Source organism: Saccopteryx bilineata, chromosome 11 (assembly GCF_036850765.1).
Source record: "Saccopteryx bilineata isolate mSacBil1 chromosome 11, mSacBil1_pri_phased_curated, whole genome shotgun sequence".
Classification (NCBI taxonomy): Eukaryota; Metazoa; Chordata; class Mammalia; order Chiroptera; family Emballonuridae; genus Saccopteryx; species Saccopteryx bilineata.
Genome location: NC_089500.1, coordinates 34,056,763 through 34,075,688, shown reverse-complemented (window position 1 = coordinate 34,075,688; position 18,926 = coordinate 34,056,763). Strand labels below are relative to the sequence as shown.

At 38.8% G+C, this 18,926-nt stretch overlaps 1 protein-coding gene across 4 annotated transcripts in view; it reads right to left on the bottom strand.

Annotated features, from left to right (window-relative positions):
• Positions 1-17,352, bottom strand: part of NOL4 (nucleolar protein 4) — a 356,147-nt gene extending 338,795 nt beyond the window's left edge. For 3 of the 4 annotated variants that reach the window (XM_066246998.1, XM_066246992.1, XM_066246993.1), the window contains exon 1: positions 15,457-17,352. In XM_066246998.1, the coding sequence (XP_066103095.1) occupies positions 15,457-15,726 (270 nt within the window). In that variant the 5' untranslated portion in view covers positions 15,727-17,352. Of the gene's footprint in view, positions 1-14,511; positions 14,789-15,456 lie in introns of those variants that run through there. The other variant, XM_066246994.1, reaches the window with a different exon arrangement.
• Between the last annotated feature and the right edge of the window lie 1,574 nt (positions 17,353-18,926).

Sequence of the window (18,926 nt, the reverse complement as noted above, 5' to 3'; positions counted from 1 at the left end):
AACAACATGGATGGACCTTGATAACATTATACTGTGAAAGAAGTAAATCAGAAAAAAATAAGAACTATATGATTGCATACATAGATGGGACATAAAAATGAGACTCAGAGATATGGACAAGAGTGTGATGGTTAGGGGCTGGGGTGGAGGAAGGAGAGGGACGGCTTGGAAGGAGGGGAGGGGCACAAAGAAAACCAGATAGAAGGTGACGGAAGACAATTTGACTTTGGGTGAGGGGTATGCAGCATAATTAAATGTCAAAATAACCTGGAGATGTTTTCTCTGAATATATGTACCCTGATTTATCAATGTCACCCCATTAAAATTAATTTAAAAAAAGAAAAGAGCTTTTATTATATTTTCGAGCAAAATATCATCTAATCTTACAGCTTGGTAACCATTCTGTTACTTTAAAGTGACTTTGAATATCACTATACTGATTAACTTTGTTGATATTAAAGTTTTAATTCTGGAAGGATATGTGATTTCCCTTATTTGAAAATTCTAGGAAACACTTTATTATTATCCTCTATGTATTGACAACAAACAGAGTAATGCAAAATAACTAAAGGGTAGTTAATTCACAACACCTGCTTTATTATTTAGAAAGCCATTTATAATAGACATATGAATTGTTTATATGAGGATAAAACCAGTTTAATAAAAAGCTTTTCTCATTATATTGAATAGAAGATAAGCATGCCCCCTTACTATCTTGTTAATTATGAGTTTGTAGATAGATCCTTCTTTAACAGGTAGTTAAAGGTAATAGAATTCTATCCCTGTTCAAATTAATGCTAATTATATATTATATTAACATATTTCAAATTAGTGAGACCAAACTAATCAGCAAATGAATTGTTTTGTGATGGTAACTTTTACAGAAAAATGTGAACTAAAACAAATATAGCAAAATCAACAAAGTTAATCAGTTCTGTCACTTTAAAGTGACTTTGATTATCACTGTACTGATTAACTTTGACCTCAGGTAAACACCAATAAGCATGTAAGCAGAGACTAGTAGAAGAACAATGACCCACATCTGTGATACAAACAAACCTTTGATATTAGACTTGAAAATCTCATCTAATTAGGTCAATTGGTTACAGTATGGTACTAATATGGACAAGCTAGACATTATTAGATCCTCACATGTGCCCCTTAGCTTTGCCCCATATTCTTAGATTAAACCCTTAAAGCCCTCCAGCCATCTGGCAACTGCAGCGAGGTCCACTGAAAATCAAGAGAAAGCTGCCTCTGGGTCACCCCAGACCTAATAAGTGTCCTCTCCCACCCTCACTTCCACATCCAACCACAACAACAAAAAACTTCACAAAGTATTGACCAATCTTATTTCAATGACTACTATCTTTATATCTAATGATGAGACACAAATACTCAAGTAATGTTTTCTGAAAAGCTATACCTAAAAAGACAAGAAAAATAACTACAACTAACAACAAAACCACCAGCTTGCTGCCTGTAAGACAGGTTATTTATTATCAAAATTAAGCTTCCAACTTCCTGAACTTATTTCTAAATCTCCTTCTCAACCTTCTGGTTTTCTAACAGTTTTAAACACTTGAAAAATCTGTAATGGTGAGAATAACTACCACAAATGAATACTTGATTAAAATTAGGAAGAGTGGAACATAAGAATCTAATGCATAAAGCTCATAGAGAAGGGAAGAAAATCAAAGATTGTCCCTTCTCTACATAGAGGAGAAAATCATTTCCAGTTCCCTCTATCTTAACCAATTTCCTTCTATATCTTAACAAATTAATAATATCTACCTTTTACTATTATGTTCTGTACTCTCCCCAAATATTATATAGATTATCTTTAAAATTCATATTAAATTAATTAGTTAAAATTATAAAATGGGCCTGAACTGTGGTGGCGCAGGGGATAAAGCGTTGACCTGGAACGCTGAGGTCGCTGGTTCAAAACCCTGCACTTGTCTGGTCAAAGCACATATGGGAGTTGATGCTTCCTGCTCCTCCCCCCTTTCTCTCTCTCTCTCTCTCTCTCTCTCTCTCTCTCTCTCTCTCCCCTCTCTAAAATAAATAAAAAAAATTTAAAATTATAAAACAGTTATTTCTAATAAACAAGATTATATTTTGTTAGTTTCTTCTATGTATTATTTTCAAAAATACTTAAATGTACATTAATATAATTATATGAGTAATAATCTTTTTTGATATGTGCCCTTATCTGTCTTCATTCTCTCATACTAAACCTAACACATAGGCCAGTTTGTATTCTCTTTAGGAGATAATGGAATATAATAAAGTAAAAATCTTTGAAATTAAAACATTAAGATAAAAATCAAAGTGATTTTTATATATGCCATCAGTAAATATTTTAAATAATTTGTTAAAAATTATGTATTTTTCAAAATTATGGACCATCTCATCAAAAACTATAAAATGGCAACATATTAGGATAAAAGAACATTTAAATTGTTCCTGGCTTTATCTTAAACCAAAAATAACCTTAGTCAAATACGTTTTTTAAAGACTTGACTTGTTTTAACTGCACAAATGCTTTTAGGAAAATTAATGCCAAAAGACTATGTATTAGTTCTCTTCTGCTACATAACTGATCATGACAAGTTGGATGACTTAAAACATTGAAAACTTATTATGTCACAATTTCTGTGGGTCAGAAGTCCAGATTTCAACTGGGTCCTCTGCTCAGGTTCTCATCAAAGTGTCAACCAACTGTATTTTTATTTGGAAGCTCAACTAGGAAAATATCCACTTCCAAGTTTCTTTGAGTTGCTGGCAGAATTCACTCCCTTGTGGCTGTAGGACTTGGGTCCCCATTGTTTTTGCTAGCTGTTGGCAAAGCATGCTCTCAGTTCCTAGAGATTGCTGTCAGCTCTAACCACATGGCCCCCTCCATCTCAACACCAGAGAACTTTCTTGGTATTGAATCCATCTCAGACTTTCAAACCCTAGAAACCAGGGGGGAAAAGCTCTTTAAAAGCTAATGTGATTAAATCAGACCCACCTGAAAGACCCCCTTTTGCATAGTCAACTGTACCAAACAACATAACAGAATTATGGGAGTTATAGCTCATCATATTCACAGGTTTCACCCACACTCAAAGGGAAGGGGATTATACAAGCCTGATTGTCATTGGGGAGTTATCATAGAAACCTGCTTACCACAAAATGTATAGCCATAGTGAAGACCTTTAATGGTTGAGATAAACATATGGGTATAAAATCAAAGTAAGGACAAGAAACAACTTAGTATAAGACTTAGAATATCACCCTAAAGAATTAATTCAATGTGTTGAGAAATTTTTGAATTGAAATTCCCTTTACTTTGAAGGTCTATGCTTGAATAAGTATTTTATGTAGAATGTTCCACTTTTGTTTTTGAAAGGATTTCTTTGGGAAGTCTTTGTAATTGTAGATGTAGTAACAACTAAGAGATCAACAATTATTTCTTCTTAAGTCCAACACACACAAACACACACATACACACATACAAAATCCACTTAGTACAAGATGGCTTGATCCATACATATTCTTTTTAAGTGACTTAAAATCTATTCTTTTTTAAGTTTCATAGAATCTTAATTTTTTATTTATTCATTTTTTTAGAGAGGAGAGGGAGAGACAGAGGGAGAGAGAGAAAGAGGGGAGATAGAGAGAGAGAAGGGGGGAGGAGCTGGAAGCATCAACTCCCATATGTGCCTTGACCAGGCAAGCCCAGAGTTTCAAACCGGCGACCTCAGCATTTCCAGGTCGACGCTTTATCCACTGCGCCACCACAGGTCAGGCAAGTTTCATAGAATCTTAATGAAGACTAATATCTGTACAGCATGATTCAATTACACTGTAACACCAATCTATTGAATTATATTGATTTACTATATACTTGATAATTTGATTTTAATATCTGTATAATATTTACTTATAACTATAATATTTGAAACAGCATATGGAGTCAAAGGAACTATTTGACTTTTATTTTTTGCTCATCTGCTTTATATTCTGCAACATAAACCACTGAGAGACATCAAGTCTCCCCCTATAAGACCTAGGTCATGATATCCCTGTCAAAACAATTTTGATAGCTGCCATTCCCTACAGAATGAAATACAAACTTTTGAACAGTAGAGACTTGTCGTAATTTTCTCCAGACTAATTTTTCAATCTCATTTTCCACTGTACCCTATTTTTCAGCTCTTTTTAACTGTGCACTATCACCTGAATATGCCTTTGATGAAATATTTAACCTTCTACCAACATCAAATGTGTATAATTGTTTTATAGATGTCCCAGATTTGTAGGGCTTAGATATTATTTTAACATTGTGTTAGTTAAGTACAGAGGTACCTCTTATAATAGAGGAAGTAATATTTTAGCTGTAATTAGTAATATTTAATAAAAATATTAATATTATTAAATATTAGTATTTAATGATAAATACTAATAATTTAGTAATATTTTAGTATAGGTCTCAACCACAATGTTCTACTGTGAAGCAATAGTACTGTACTTTGAATTAGAGTAATTGTCTCCAAATTGGTATATGCATACCCCAGGGAGTGCATGAGATGACCTATTCAAGTGAAGAAATAAATACTAAAATTCATATGTATTTTAATATCAGCCCTAAATTTATTTTTGAAATGTTTATAATGTGTTAAATATTCATACAGTAGTATATCTATATAACATAAAAATACACATATTGGGGAAATGTTTAATTTTTTCATATTTGGATTCCATTATTTAAAATGTCTGGAAACCAAAACAAGGACTTTGGATTCGACTGAAATGATTGGCTCAGTGGTAGAGCACTGGCACAGTGTGTGGCTGTCCTGGGTTTGATTCCCGGCCAGGGCACACAGAAGAAGAGCCCATCTGCTTCTCTACCCCTCCCACTCTCGCTTTTCCCTCTTTCTCTCTTTTCCCCTCCTGCAGCCATGGCTCAGTTGGAGCAAGTTGGCTCTGGGGGCTAAGGATGGCCCCATGGCTTCCACCTCAGGTCCTAAGAAGAGCTTGGCTGTTGAGCAATGAAGCATCACCCCCTAGTGGGCTTGCCAGGTAGATCCCTGTCCAGTTGCAGGCAGGAGTCTATCTCTGCCTACCTTCTTCCCACTGAATAAAAATAAAAAGGAAAAGAAATGATTCTCATCTCAGCTCTAACACTTTGAAGTTATGGAACTGTATAAAGTCACCTTACCTAAGCCACAATTTGCTACAGTGTATAATATAAAGCATTAATTTCATAGGACTACTGTGAACATTAAAGGAGATATTTTGTTTAAAGTGATTAGCCCAATCCTTAACCTATAGTAATAATTTGATAAATTTGAGGCACTATAATAATATTGTTAATTGTGTTACATTCAATACCTGCAGTTACCTAAAGAAGTATACTCTCTGAAGAACTCTGAATGGGGAGTAAGGTTGCCAGTTTCCTATCCTTAAAAAGTAGCCTCCCTTGCATAGTTGTTGAGATTATGAAATGTTGCAACTGCTATGGAAAACATCATGGGAGTTCCTCAAAAAAAATTAAAAAGAGAACTGTGATGTGATCCAGTAATTCCACTTATGGGTATAGCCCAAAAAGTTAAAAGCAGGGTCGTGAAGGGATATTTGCACACCCATGTTCACAGCAGCACTATTCACAATAGCCAAGAGCTAAAAGTAACCAAAAGGTCCATGAACAGAAGAATGGATAAATAAATTGTGGTATCTACCATATTTTCCCATGTATAAGACACACCCTTTTGTGAAGAAATTAGGGTCTGATAACTGGGTGCATTTTATAGTGGTTGTAGATTTTTTTACTTGCATTTCCCATTTTTTCACACTTGTCTTTGCGTTCATTGTTTCACACTTGTTACAGGTATATTATGGTAGGTTACGTTTTGCCATATTCTGCCCAGAAATGTCTCAGAAAATATTTTCGTACAGTGCTGAATTCAAGTGAAAAGTGATCCAGTTTGCAATATTGAATGGAAATCATCCTGCTGAACCTAAGGTTGGTCCTCCTCCAACTGAGAAATCAATCTAAGACTGGCTACAGGAAGAAGAAACCCTACTGAATACACCACAGCTGAAGAAGGCCATGGGAGGCAAGTCAGCAAAATGGCCTGATTTAGAGAGGGAATTGAAGATATGGATTTAAGAGCAAAGGACAATTGGAATTCCTGTGTCCACAAAGATGATTCAGCATTAGGCAAGAAGAATTGCTGATGAAAAAGAAGTTACTGATTTCAAAGGAGGACACAATGGTCCTTGCTTCAGGTTCATGAAACAGAATGGACTAAGCATGTGTACATGCACAAGACTTGCCCAAAAGATTCCTGAAAGCTATGAGCAGAAAGTCCTTGAATTTCATCATTTTGTCATTCAATGTTTGAAGACGCATCAGTTTGAGTTAGGACAGATTGCAAATAAGGATGAAGTCCTCCTTCAATTTGATGTCCCAAGTAACAGAACTGTTGATAAGAAGGGGGTGAAAACTGTAACTGTGAAGACAAGTGGACATGAAAAGAGCCATTCTACAGTTGTTCTAGCTTGTTGTAACAACAGAACCAAGCTGCCTCCTATGCTGATTTTCAAATGCAAAACAATGCCAAAAGAAGACATTCCGCGAGGAGTGATTGTTCACGTTCATGACAGGGGTTGGATAGATCAGGTTGGGATGAAGATCTGGTTTGAGAAAGTTTGAAGGAGACCAGGTGGGCTCTTACACAAACCTGCCCTATGGGTGCTTGATTCAGATCAGGGCACACATAACAAAAAATACAAAGAAGATTGCTGCAGAGCAAAAACAAAACTTGCCGTCATACCTGGACACTTGACACCCCAGCTCCAACCACTTGATGTCAGCATTAACAAACCCTTCAAAGCTGCCATGACAGACAAATGGAACCAATGGATGAAGTCTTCTGGGGACAATTTGACACCAGCATGAAGAGTGAAAAAACCAACTATAGGAGAAGTTTGTACCTGGGTAAAAAGATCCTGAGATAATATCAAGATTGAGATTGTTGTTAAGTCATTTAAGAAGTGTGGCATTTCTTTTTTTTTTTTTTTTTTTCATTTTTCCAAAGCTAGTAATGGGGAGGCAGTCAGACAGACTCCCGCATGTGCCCAACCGGGATCCACCCGGCATGCCCACCAGGGGGCGATGTTCTGCCCCTCTGGGGCATCACTCTGTTGCATCCAGAGCCATTCTAGCACCTGAGGCAGAGGCCACAGAGCCATCCTCAGTGCCCGGGCCATCTTTGCTCCAATGGAGCCTTGGCTGCCAGAGGGGAAGAGAGAGACAGAGAGGAAGGAGGGGGTTAGGGGTGGAGAAGCAGATGGGAGCTTCTTCTGTGTGCCCTGGCTGGGAATCGAACCCAGAACTCCCGCACACCAGGCCAATGCTCTACCGCTGAGCCAACCGGCCAGGGCCAGAAGTGTGGCATTTCAAATGCCACAGATGGAACCGAGGACAAGTCAGTATATGAAGACAGTGATTCATCATCAGACACAGTTGAGGACAAGCTAATGGATGGGAGTTGAGGACAAGCTAATTTGACAGAGATGAGGAGTTGTATGAATTTTATGATGAATAAAACTTGAGTTTAATAACTTTATGTAATACATTTCTTTTCAAATATCGGGCCCCAAAATTAAGGTGCATCATATACATAGGAGTGTCTTATTAATGGGGAAATACTGTACATATAGTGTCATATTATTCAGTCTTAAAAAGTAAGAATTGCCTGACCTGTGGTGGCACAGAGGATAAAGCGTCGACCTGGAAATGCTGAGATCGCCGGTTCGAAACCCTGGGCTTGCCTGGTCAAGGCACATATGGGAGTTGATGCTTCAGCTCCTCCCCAGTACTCTCTCTCTGTCTCTCTCTCCTCTCTCTCTGTCTCTCTCTCGCCCTCTCTCTCTCCTCTCTAAAAATGAATGAATGAATAAATAAATAAATAAATAAATAAAAATTTTAAAAAAAGTAAGAATGAATGAATCCTGAGGACATTATTCTAAGGGAGATAAGTCAGTCACAATAAAACAGATTATGACTTTACTTACATGAGCTATCAAAGTAGTCCTAGTCATAGAAAGAGATAGTAGAATAACAGTCACTGGAAGTTAGAGGGAGGTATGGAAAAACAGAATTGTTGTCAAATGGGTATAGAGTTTCAGTTTCATAATACGAAAAAGTTCTAGAGATCTGTCGCACAACAATGTGTATAATATACTTAATACTATTGAACTGTAAACTTACAAATGGTTAAGATGGGATATTTTAAGCTGTTTATTAATCAAAATTAAGTAAACAAACAAATTAATTTTTTTAAAAGAGTGTCCAACACGGCTATGAAACTAGCTGTTGTATTGTCGTAAGAGGGTCCCATGCATGCAGTATCAGTTTGGGATATCATTTTCAATTATTCCATTAATACTGAGCACTAAAGATGTACTACACATTATGCTAGGCACTAGAGATAAAATTTCTTCTTTCAAAACAGGTTTTGAGAAAACACCAAACGATAGAGCAATGTGCATATTGTATTTGGTATGGTTTGATAAGAATGATAGATTTAAGAGATATTAAGTTGGTAGAATTAACCATATTCTGTTGAATATAAAGAGGGAGGAGAAGGGAGAAATCAAAAAAGTCTCACAGAGTTTTGGCTTGGATAGGTGAGCAAATTGTGTTCCATCCATGGAGAAAAGAAATTTAAGAGAGAGGTGTCAGCTCGTGGACCTGGGATGGGGAAATGGAGAGAAGAAAAACTTCTTTTTGGAAATATTCAATTTGAGGTACATTGGGAAATCTTGGCAGAAACATCCGGTAGAAACTCCAAAGAAAATATGCATTAAGTCACCAAAACCTACAACTCAAGTCATAAACATGAGTGCAATTAGTGAGAAGAGGAATTCATAATATATCTTAGTAAAATTATTTAATTTCAAGGATAAAAAACTATACTTTCCATGAAATTTGAAAAAAAAACAAAACAGGTTTGTCTCTGAATTTTCAGAGCAGACATAGTATTTACAATGTTATAGTGGAAAGAGAAAAAGAAAGGAATTATACCTAGTTAAGTGTCCTTTAGGCAAAAAAAGGCAAGTGAAAAATATTTTCAATTGCATACAAACCTCAAAAAATAGAACACACACACTGTTCCTTAGGATAAACAAAAAATTATCGGGAATGATAGCCTGCCCATCAGGTGATAAATCAAATCAAAAGATTCAGAAGTAAGGAAACCCAGACAAAAAAAATGGATGATAAGCACCGAAATATGACAAAGAAAAAATAATTGTGAAAACCAAGTTATATATTATAACTTAAATATGAAAAACCTTGACAGTAAAAACAATGATAAAATATAACATGATATAATAAATATAATAAATACAATAAAATATAAAATAATTATAATAAATGTAACAGAATATTAACAGGAAGAAGCACAGAGGTGGGCAGTGAAATAGGTGCTTAGTTCCTTGTCTACCATTGGAGAAAGCCAATGATGTGTATAGAATTAAAATCTGTAATTTCAAAAATAATTCAATCTCTTAATATTTGTCTTTATCTTTTATATTAACATTAGAAATAAATATCACTAAGAAGCATTTTTTTAATTTTTAATTTTTTTAGTGAGAGCAAAGGGGAGAAAGAGGGGGGCGGGGACAAAAAAGGACAGACGGCAAGGGAGAGAGATGAGAAGCATCAGTTCTTTGCTGTGGCTCAGTTGTTCAAGAAGCATTTTTCTATTAGTAATTTTTAAAGTTTTACATATTCCTTTTTCTCTTGGTACATGTTAATATTATATTTTATTCTTAAATTAAATTAAATTAGCATGTAATTATCATCCTAGCTTTGGAAAAGTATTTTAATTCTATTAATCATAATATTAATCAATCATTATACCTAATCTTTTGATACAAATGTTCAGAGAGGCATTGATAATAATGCTCATAATTAACTGTGGTGGTTATATCTAGGTGGGGGATTTTCTGTGACTTGTAAACTTATTCTTTCCTCTTCATTTAGGATTTTTAAGTAATAGGAATGAACCACTTTTACAAAAATAAAGTTATTTTTATTTTTCAAAAATGGAGTAGGCAGGAACACTAGCTGCCTACTCCATACAAATAGAGTTAATATTTTATATCTTTGTTGCAGTGTGATTTTGAGTTTATAATCATATAATGGTGTTCTTGCTTTCTTAATAATACAACTTCCTTTTTTAGCATTTCCTATGTGCTAGGCATATGCTCTATGCTTACAACTTATAATTCTTATAATTCTTATTTAAAGAAAGTTAAGCCAATATTATTACTGAAATTTACAAGGAGAAACTGCATCTTGAGTTAAGAAACTTCCCCTAACTCACAGCTCCAATAAATATCAAATCTAGGATTTAAATCTTTCCCTAAAATCTATACCCTGCCATCTATGTTATCCAGTTTATTTTATCTTGTTATCTCAGGATTATGGATATGAATGTAACCTAAAACATATTAGATTCACTATAATCTTTCCCAGTTAGATGTAAAGAGTATTAGCAAATACAATAGCCATTAGGAAAAGGTCTTTATGCTCTTCACAGGGGATTGAAACCCTTGAACTTCTGCTGCCACATCCCTATATTTTGCTGCTTCATATTTCCTCTAGCCTACGCAGAAAGCCTACAGTATAAAATCTTGAGAAGTAGAATCTTAGCTGACTCAGGATGTTTACAGACAGAACGTATGACTGCTGAATCTTGTCCCTCATTCCCACTGTGGTTACTAATAAGACAAAGAACCAATGGAAAACTCAAGAATTGGTTACCATAGTGAATAAGTGTGGGATAGTCTTCACATATTAACAGGGCCTGATTTCCTTCTTATATTCAGGGGAGTTACATCTACAAGCCTCTTGACCCTTAATTCTCATGCCAGACCAGTCTCTAGCAAAAGTACCCACTATCCTCTGAGAGCCTTGCATAGGCACTGTGCTAGGAACCTACGGTACATAATTTACTCCTTAGAGCAACTCATAGGGAGCTGCTAAAGTCAGCTAATAACCCACATTGCTGAAATTCATACCTGGGACCTTTTGACTCCAAAGACCCAGTCGATACCTAGAGTGTCTCAAAATACTTTAGGGTGAAGAGAAAAAGGGCATCAGTTACCAATAGCAACGCCCATTGTTAAAGTATTAGAAGATAAGCAAAATTTTCTTTCTATCTCAGTGACTACAATTATGATTTGTTTCTGTCACAGATACAAAGTATACTAATATATAGCAGTGCTGTTCCTTAGTTCTGTTTTCCACAAGTTCAGTAGTATCCAGATCAAAGCCTAAGATATGTCATATGTGCCTCAGGCACAAAGTTAGATCAGGTAGAAATATATACAGACTCCTTATGGGGTATTATTTCCTTCAATCTGATATAGCATAATTTATAACCAAAACCACAGAGAACTAAAAGGCAAACAAACAAAAAACCCCAGTAAGTGTTTATGAACCAGACCATGAATATTTATTCCAATCACTTTACAATAATCAATTAATAGTATATACAGCAAGAACAATATGAAATCTGAGGCTACAGATTGAAGAACTGAATAAATCATCATTTTAAAATGACAAACTAAAGATAATGCATTTTCTTTTCTGGATAAAAAATTCATTTCATGTTCCCCAGTGGAATAAACATAAGGAAAAAATACAGGAAAGGCAAAAATTAGCAAAGTACCTGTTCCTACAAATACAGGTCAAGAAAAACTCACTCATATTTTTTGATTTTACAGTTTGAATATTTATTACCCAGTTTGCATATGGCTGAAAAACAAATAAAAATGTGAGCTTACCAAATTTTTCAATATTTTATACAGTATTGTAAGGCTTTTTAAACATACACAATAATACATTAATCATATGACTAATGGAAAGCTTTAATAAATTTTCTGGTAATTTTCCAAGTTTCCTTTTTATAATATCAAGTGGTATAATGTGTTTTGGTAGTCTAAATTGTAAGTGTAATGTTTCAACTAACTAATTATTGTCAGAAAAAAAAATCAAAATGAAAGCTTCTAAAAACAAACTAAACTAGAACTATCAAAGATGTAAACCAGAGTAACCATAGTAATGCTAATTTAAAATGATCAGTGATTAAACATTCTTTATAATCAATGTCAGATACATATCTTTTACAGAACTGTTATGTTATTCATCATTTTATTCTTCTAAATTTCTGATATCTTTAGAAAAACCACATAAAAATAAAAGTGGTAGTATGGAAAAAAAGCTTAGATGCCACGCTCAACAAGCTGCACATGTGTGTACATGCACGTGCACGCCTGCGTGCACACGCAAATAGGTCCCACACTAGACCTAAAATGGCTGAGTTACAGGATGTTGTTGCTTGGTGACCAAACAGTATCTTCTCAGCCACAGAGTAATTCAAACAGTTACAGAAATGTCCCCCCAACTTTAGGTATGGCAAGGACAAATATTAAAGAGCATTTTTTTTTATCTTTTCCAGTATCATACATTTTTATTTTAAGCCAGTTGTCACTTGATTTTATCATCGGTTATATTTAGGCTTTAGGAGAAAGTATATTTGCAAACCTACATCTATCCTTTGGGTAAAACAAGAGGTAGAAACTAGCTTCTTTCAGACTGAAAGATATTGTTTCAATTAAGTGTGTGTGGCATATCTACTCTATTCTAGTACAACTTCCCAGTTGCTCAGTCTTTCATTAAACACAAGTAGTTAATTAGCCACAGCCTGTCCTCTCCCCTTCCCTCTTTCCCTTTTCTCAGTAGTAATGATGTCTAATTATCAACAGCAGTGGGTTTCTGCAACATCAGGTGCAAATCTCTCTGACAGCAAAGCCAGCTTCAAATAGCTAGAATGATTCACTATTTGAAAATACCGTTCAAATACAGCATTTTATTCAACCAATACATGCCTTCAAAGGAAAAGAAAATACATTTTCTGATTCTCTCCTGATTGTAATTCTGCTATTACAGAGAAAAAGTGAACATATTTTTAAGGAAGAAATAATTCACGATGTGGGGAAACAGGTTAAAACGGGATCTTTTATTTATTTTTTAACTTGTTGAAATGATGATTGGCTGTCTCTCAGGGAAGGAGGAGCCTATAGCTCTATGTCAGGAGCGGCATAAAAATTTCATCAAGAGCAATAGAAGAGTTCATGAATTAGAAACCTCTTCAACATTTCAAAGCTGACTTGAATGAAGAGCAGAGCTCTTAAATACTACATGGAAACCATTATCTAAGAATATCACTTGATGGATCACATTTTTTTCCATAAATATGTGGAATCTTTACTGAGGAGAAAAAAATTGTGTTTCTTTATTACGAACCCTGGAGTTGTTACTCTATATTAGATGTATTAGCAGTAATTCTTAAACAACTCTGTATTAATTTTTTAATGAAAATATGGGTATCTGAGTATAGGAATGCTGATTTGAATTACTGGCAGCCTTGTTTATCTTAGTGCCTCTGTAACCATTCCAAAATTTATATTTTTTAGAATTTTTAATTAATGTTTTAAAAAAACAAGTGTTTATACATAGTGGATGTAACCAAATCCATGCAAGTATAAACTTTTTGGACCAGTCAATACACAGGTGAAGCTATCAGATAGGTATACAGAGGGACCTAAATTTAATATGAAAGGAATGAAAAACAAACTTTCCAGCTAGCAATATTTTTTTAAAAACTTATACAATATTACCAATAATATTTAGGTAAATATATGTTAAATATTTTATTCATTTAATTACTCCATTATTGCCAAAAGGAAATTACATTCTTATGTTCTGAATTCCAATTTTGCCTAACAATAAGTTATTTTTTTAAACCAACTCTTAATCTTACTCCCAATACAAATAAATCAAAGCAATTCCTTGGCTACAACAGACTTTTGGCTCATCTAGATGTAAATAAACCTCAGTTCTAATCCATGTCCATCTAGTCCTCATTATTTAGTAAAGCAGGACAGTCATCTCACCATTGTCTAGCAATGTCACAACGTTAACGAAAAAGAGTGCATTTATAAATTTACCTCCTAGAAACCTTTCCACAATAGTACACTTTTAAAATAGCAGAACTTTTATGAGATTCATCTCACCTTTATTTCCATTTTCCATATAAATTCCAAAACAAATATACTTCCTTCAAACAACTACACCTAATTAATTTTAGGAAACCATAAACTGTTTTTCAAACCTTAATGACCCCCCCAAATAATCCTTTGAAAAACCTTTCAAGCGCCTATTTCCAATTTAATGTACCTCCGTTTGAGATAGAATAGTTTTCAAGACACATCCTTTCTAGCATCCTCCAGGAATACTGCACGGAAACAGTTGCCAGTAGGGAGGGAGGAAGAGGAACAAATGCTGAATTCAGAAACCCCACAGCCAGGCAAAAAAAAAAAAAAAAAAAAGCAAAGGATGCCAGACACCCTCCCGCACTCCTACTCCAGGCGAGTACCCACCGTAACATGATGAAGAAAGAAGTCTCATGGATCTGATCTGAAATCCTACTTGTAGCCCACAGTTCCCATAGTCTTAATAGGAAATTGACGCTGCTGCCGCTCCCTTCTGCCTTGTGAGGCTGAGATATCCCGGGCTCTCAATGCCAGCACCTTGCAGCGCCTGGGCTTAGAGCTTTGTGGCCATGAAACTAGTGCCATCCCAGAACGAGAAACAAAAACATGCACCATAGGATTGTTTCCAAACCCATCTCTCTTTGTTGTTCCTCCTGTAGCTACAGCTTTATTTGCGAATGGGGGAAGTGAGGAAGGGAATGGGGGCGGGGAAGAATAATCTCCAGGACCTTATCTATAATCCATATAATCATGGCAAGATCTCTAGGAGTGCTCAAGACGATCGGACAGCCCCGTGTCTCCCCGGCGGCTAACAATAAAACCCCATCATGTCCGGGGGAAAACCCCATATTCACGACTAGCGCCACATTCAGTCTGTGTACCAATAAGGAGACACTGTGGACTATCGATCAGAATCGTCTATTATGCGAGCGCGCGGCTGGGCTTCCAGCGTAGCCTTTATGCGCCGCGGCGAAGGCGGGACACGCGCCAGGAGCCCAGCGAAGGACGTGGGACAATGGCCCAGCACGAGGACGCGGGACGCCGCCCGACCCGGGGACGGGAGCTCCAGCAGCGAGTCCGGGACCCAGCCAGCGAGGAGCGCGGCGGTCTCTGCAGGTGCGCTGCCGCTTTAAAATCAAGGATCACAAAGACTCCGCGGCGGGGGACACGCGCCTGGCTAATGAGAGTGGGGGCGACTCGGGGAGGGGGCTGAGGGGGGTGGGGGCCCAGGAGCCCACGCTGGCTCGCGACTGCCCCTTCCTCCCCCCTCTCCCTCCCCTCCCTGCCTGGCTGCTCCCGCAGACAAATAACAGAGGACAGCGAGCCACTCACCGTGGTCTTGACCGGCACGTAGAGCACTTGCTTGGCGCTGCCGCCGCCGCCGCCGCCGCGGACCTCGTCCGGCTGGCCCAGCTGGAAGCCCTTCGATTTAACCCAGAATTTAAATTTGGCGTTGTCCGTGGAGGTTGACTCGGAGCCGTTGAGGAGCTGGACGATCCGCTCGTATTTTTTGCGGGTCACCGTCTTGGTCTTGCCTGAGTCCCCGTAAGTCCTGAGGCACCAGTCCTGGAACTGGCGGTACATGTCGCGCTCGCTCTCCATGTTCCCGGCGCCCGGCGCAGGGCCGGATGCTCCCAGCGCACTTCGCACCTGTTCACCCCGGGCTCATGAAAAATGCAGCCCCCGCCACGACGCAGGGCCGCGAGGTCCCGGCCGCTGCCAGAGCCTGTCTCGGGTGGGGGAAGGAGTGGGGAGGGGAGGGAGGAGGGTCCGGTGGGGCACCCACAATCAGTGCCCTGTGCTACCAAGTCTCAGGTTCATTCGTAATTGCCACGGATATATTGGACGCTTTTCTCGTCTGATGGGTCTCTAAAATTGTATGACTAGAAACATCCCAATAGCATCAAGCCCAAAGGAGCTTGGTTTTGAATAATTAAAATCCCATTCCTTGGTTTATTAAAAAAATCCCAATATTGACTTCAGGTGGCCCCTCGACGCCTCACCTCTGGGTTGTGTCCTGGGCAGGGCAGGTGGAGCGCAGCGCCGCCTCCTCGCGCGCGCCCCTAAAGCTTCCCCAGCCGCTGGCCCCGTGGCCCAGGAGCGAGGGCTGTGCCTCTCTCGAAAAACAGCCACCCGGCCCAGCGCCTCAGAGCCCGGGAGACCCGGGTCCCCGGGCTCTCCTTCCTCCAGGGTCCTGTTCCGTTTCGGCTTCCCTGCGTGGGCCGTTCAGGGACTAGAAAGAGAGAAAGTTCTTACCTGTCATGTTGTTAAGCCTATCAAATCCTGCTACACAGGAAATTTTTAAAAGGTATTTTTAAAACGGGTTAAAATGTCATTTCTTCAGAGGCATTTAGGCTCAATTCCAGCCCCGCAGGTAGGTTCCAGGAGTTAAGTCCCAGAATTAGCAAAAGCATTCATGGAGATTTGGCCATAGTTCCGTAGGATAGACAGTGGTACCCCAAATAGATCTCCGTTCCAGGGAGATGTGGGCAAAGGCAGGCAGGCCGTTGGAAGCAGGTCTCCGGGATAATGACGGGGTCCTCGGACAGGACTCTGGTTTCTGCTGAACTAGGTACAGGCATAGAAGTACGTTTATGGTGCAGATGCTTAAAACCCTTTGCATGAAATTAAAATACAGAGAGAGATCATTTCCCCCTCGCTTGGTTACAGTTGGCAGTTCACACAGGAGGTTTCGGGTGTCTATTTTCCCCCTGCCACGTCATGGACACCCCCCTCCACTGCTCAGAGTAGCCAAATATGAGTTCTTCTGGACGATTTTCTCAAGCAAATGAAATCAGCGGCTCCTCCATTCAGGATTTCCATCCGTCTGTTAGAGAGCTGGAAATAGGGAAGTCCCCATCTTCCGCGCGCTGTGACTGCGGCCGCTCTTTATTCTACTCTCTGCGGAGGCCCGCACCCGTCCCGGGAGGCGGCTCTGCCAGGAAGGCGGCCCGACCCGTGCGCAGCGCCCGGTTCGCGTCCCAGCCCACCTTCGCCCCTTGTCGTCGTCTCCCAGACGAAAGCCCCGAATGGGAGCGCTGAGTGTTTGTACCCTCTGCGCCGCAGCTGGTCCCAGCACTTGCAAAATGGTCAGTGGCTCCTGCTCGGCCAGGCTAAGTGTGTGCGTGTGTGCGAGCAAGGGAGCGAGGGTGTGCGGCGCGGGGGGTGGTGCGCTGTGTGTGCGCGCGTCTCCGGGAAGGTCTCGCGGCGGCTGGAGCCGGGACTGACAGCCCGGGCAGGGCGCGAGCAGCTCCACACACTAAACCTCTCGCCTCTCTCCTCACCCCCACCCCTCCCACTCCCCTCTCCTCCCACCCCACCTCCCCGGCCCCTTCCAAGCTCTCTGATTGGTCAATGGGACAAAAGTTTCTGTGGAGACGGCTGGGCGCTGACGTCACGGGCAGAATTGTCCCATTTAGGGATCCCGGGGGCAGTGCGCATGCTGCAGGCTGCAGGTTACAGGCAGGAGGAGGTAGCAGCGGGCCCGGCGGCAGCCAGGTGGCGGAAAGGAGCACTCAGCATCCAGGTGGGGGGACGACTCCAGCAGGGTTTCCATGGAGACTCCTCTGGGTCTAGCCTAAAAACAGCAGATCAGCTGACACCATTAGCTCAGGACCTAATTACTGCTTATTGGAGCAACAAATGAGGGAGAGGGCCAGCTGCAGAGGAAGAGTTTTTATCCACCCCCCACCCCCTTCTCTTTTCTCCCCTCTGAGTCCCGGGTGCATTCTCATTAACTTGCAGGATTCCTGCAACAACAGCTCCCCTTCTCTAGAGGCCACCCTGACTGCTTTTATTCTTTTTATTTCCTTCTTTTGTATTAAAAAAAAAAAAAAAGTTAAAATAAATCACTTCTGAGTGCTTGAATTTTTGCCCAATAAATATTAGACCAATAGAGCTCAGTTCGCTGTCCAATAGAAGTCACAAGTGTGTCTAATAATCTAATCAACTGCATAGGGAGTCACTTTTAATTTATTGAATTGGGTATTTATCCTTAGGTTTTTCACATTTTTAAAAAATTTAGTATCTTAAATGTATAAATATTTGGAACAAGCAATTGAATAAACGGTTCTTTTGAATCACCTAAGTATGGTATACCTCAGAGTCACAACTCTGTTCAAAGTTTCCTTTGTGGCATCAGAGATAGAGAATGACTCCAAGTGGGGAGATGTAGATTTTATGGTATAATGTTCATATGTTTTCTATAAGATTTTTGGTCCTAGGGTGATTATTCATTCAAGACTAAGCTGGTTCTGTAAAGTTAACTTTCTCTATGGTTATAATTTAATTCACAATTTCAGAATTCTTTTCAGTGGACCCTTTATCTGAAAAGTCATCTTAACTCTCCTAAGTCTTATCCAAGCACTTGCAGACCCATAAAAGCCTTTTTTTCCTTCACCACTCTTACTAAAATAATGTCTGTTTAAACTACTCTGGATAATGTCTTTCAAACTTTTTTTAACCTTGTCTCCTAGTAAGACATATATTTTCCATTGACATACAGTGCATAAATACATTTACCCTCAAAATATTTTGAAAAAAACATTTTACTACATGCAATATACACTCATATCTGCCAGTTGCTCCCATTTATTATTACTATTTTCATCATATAAAATATGGTCCTAAACCAAGACATTTATTTTATGATCCAACAAAGGATGACTAGCAACCTATAGTTTAGAAAACATTATTTTCGATTATAAAAACTACACCCCTCCTTGTCCTGTATATATATTTTCATGTGACTATGTTTCATTATTTAAATAGAATTTTGAATGGAAGACCCCTGAGAGTTTGTA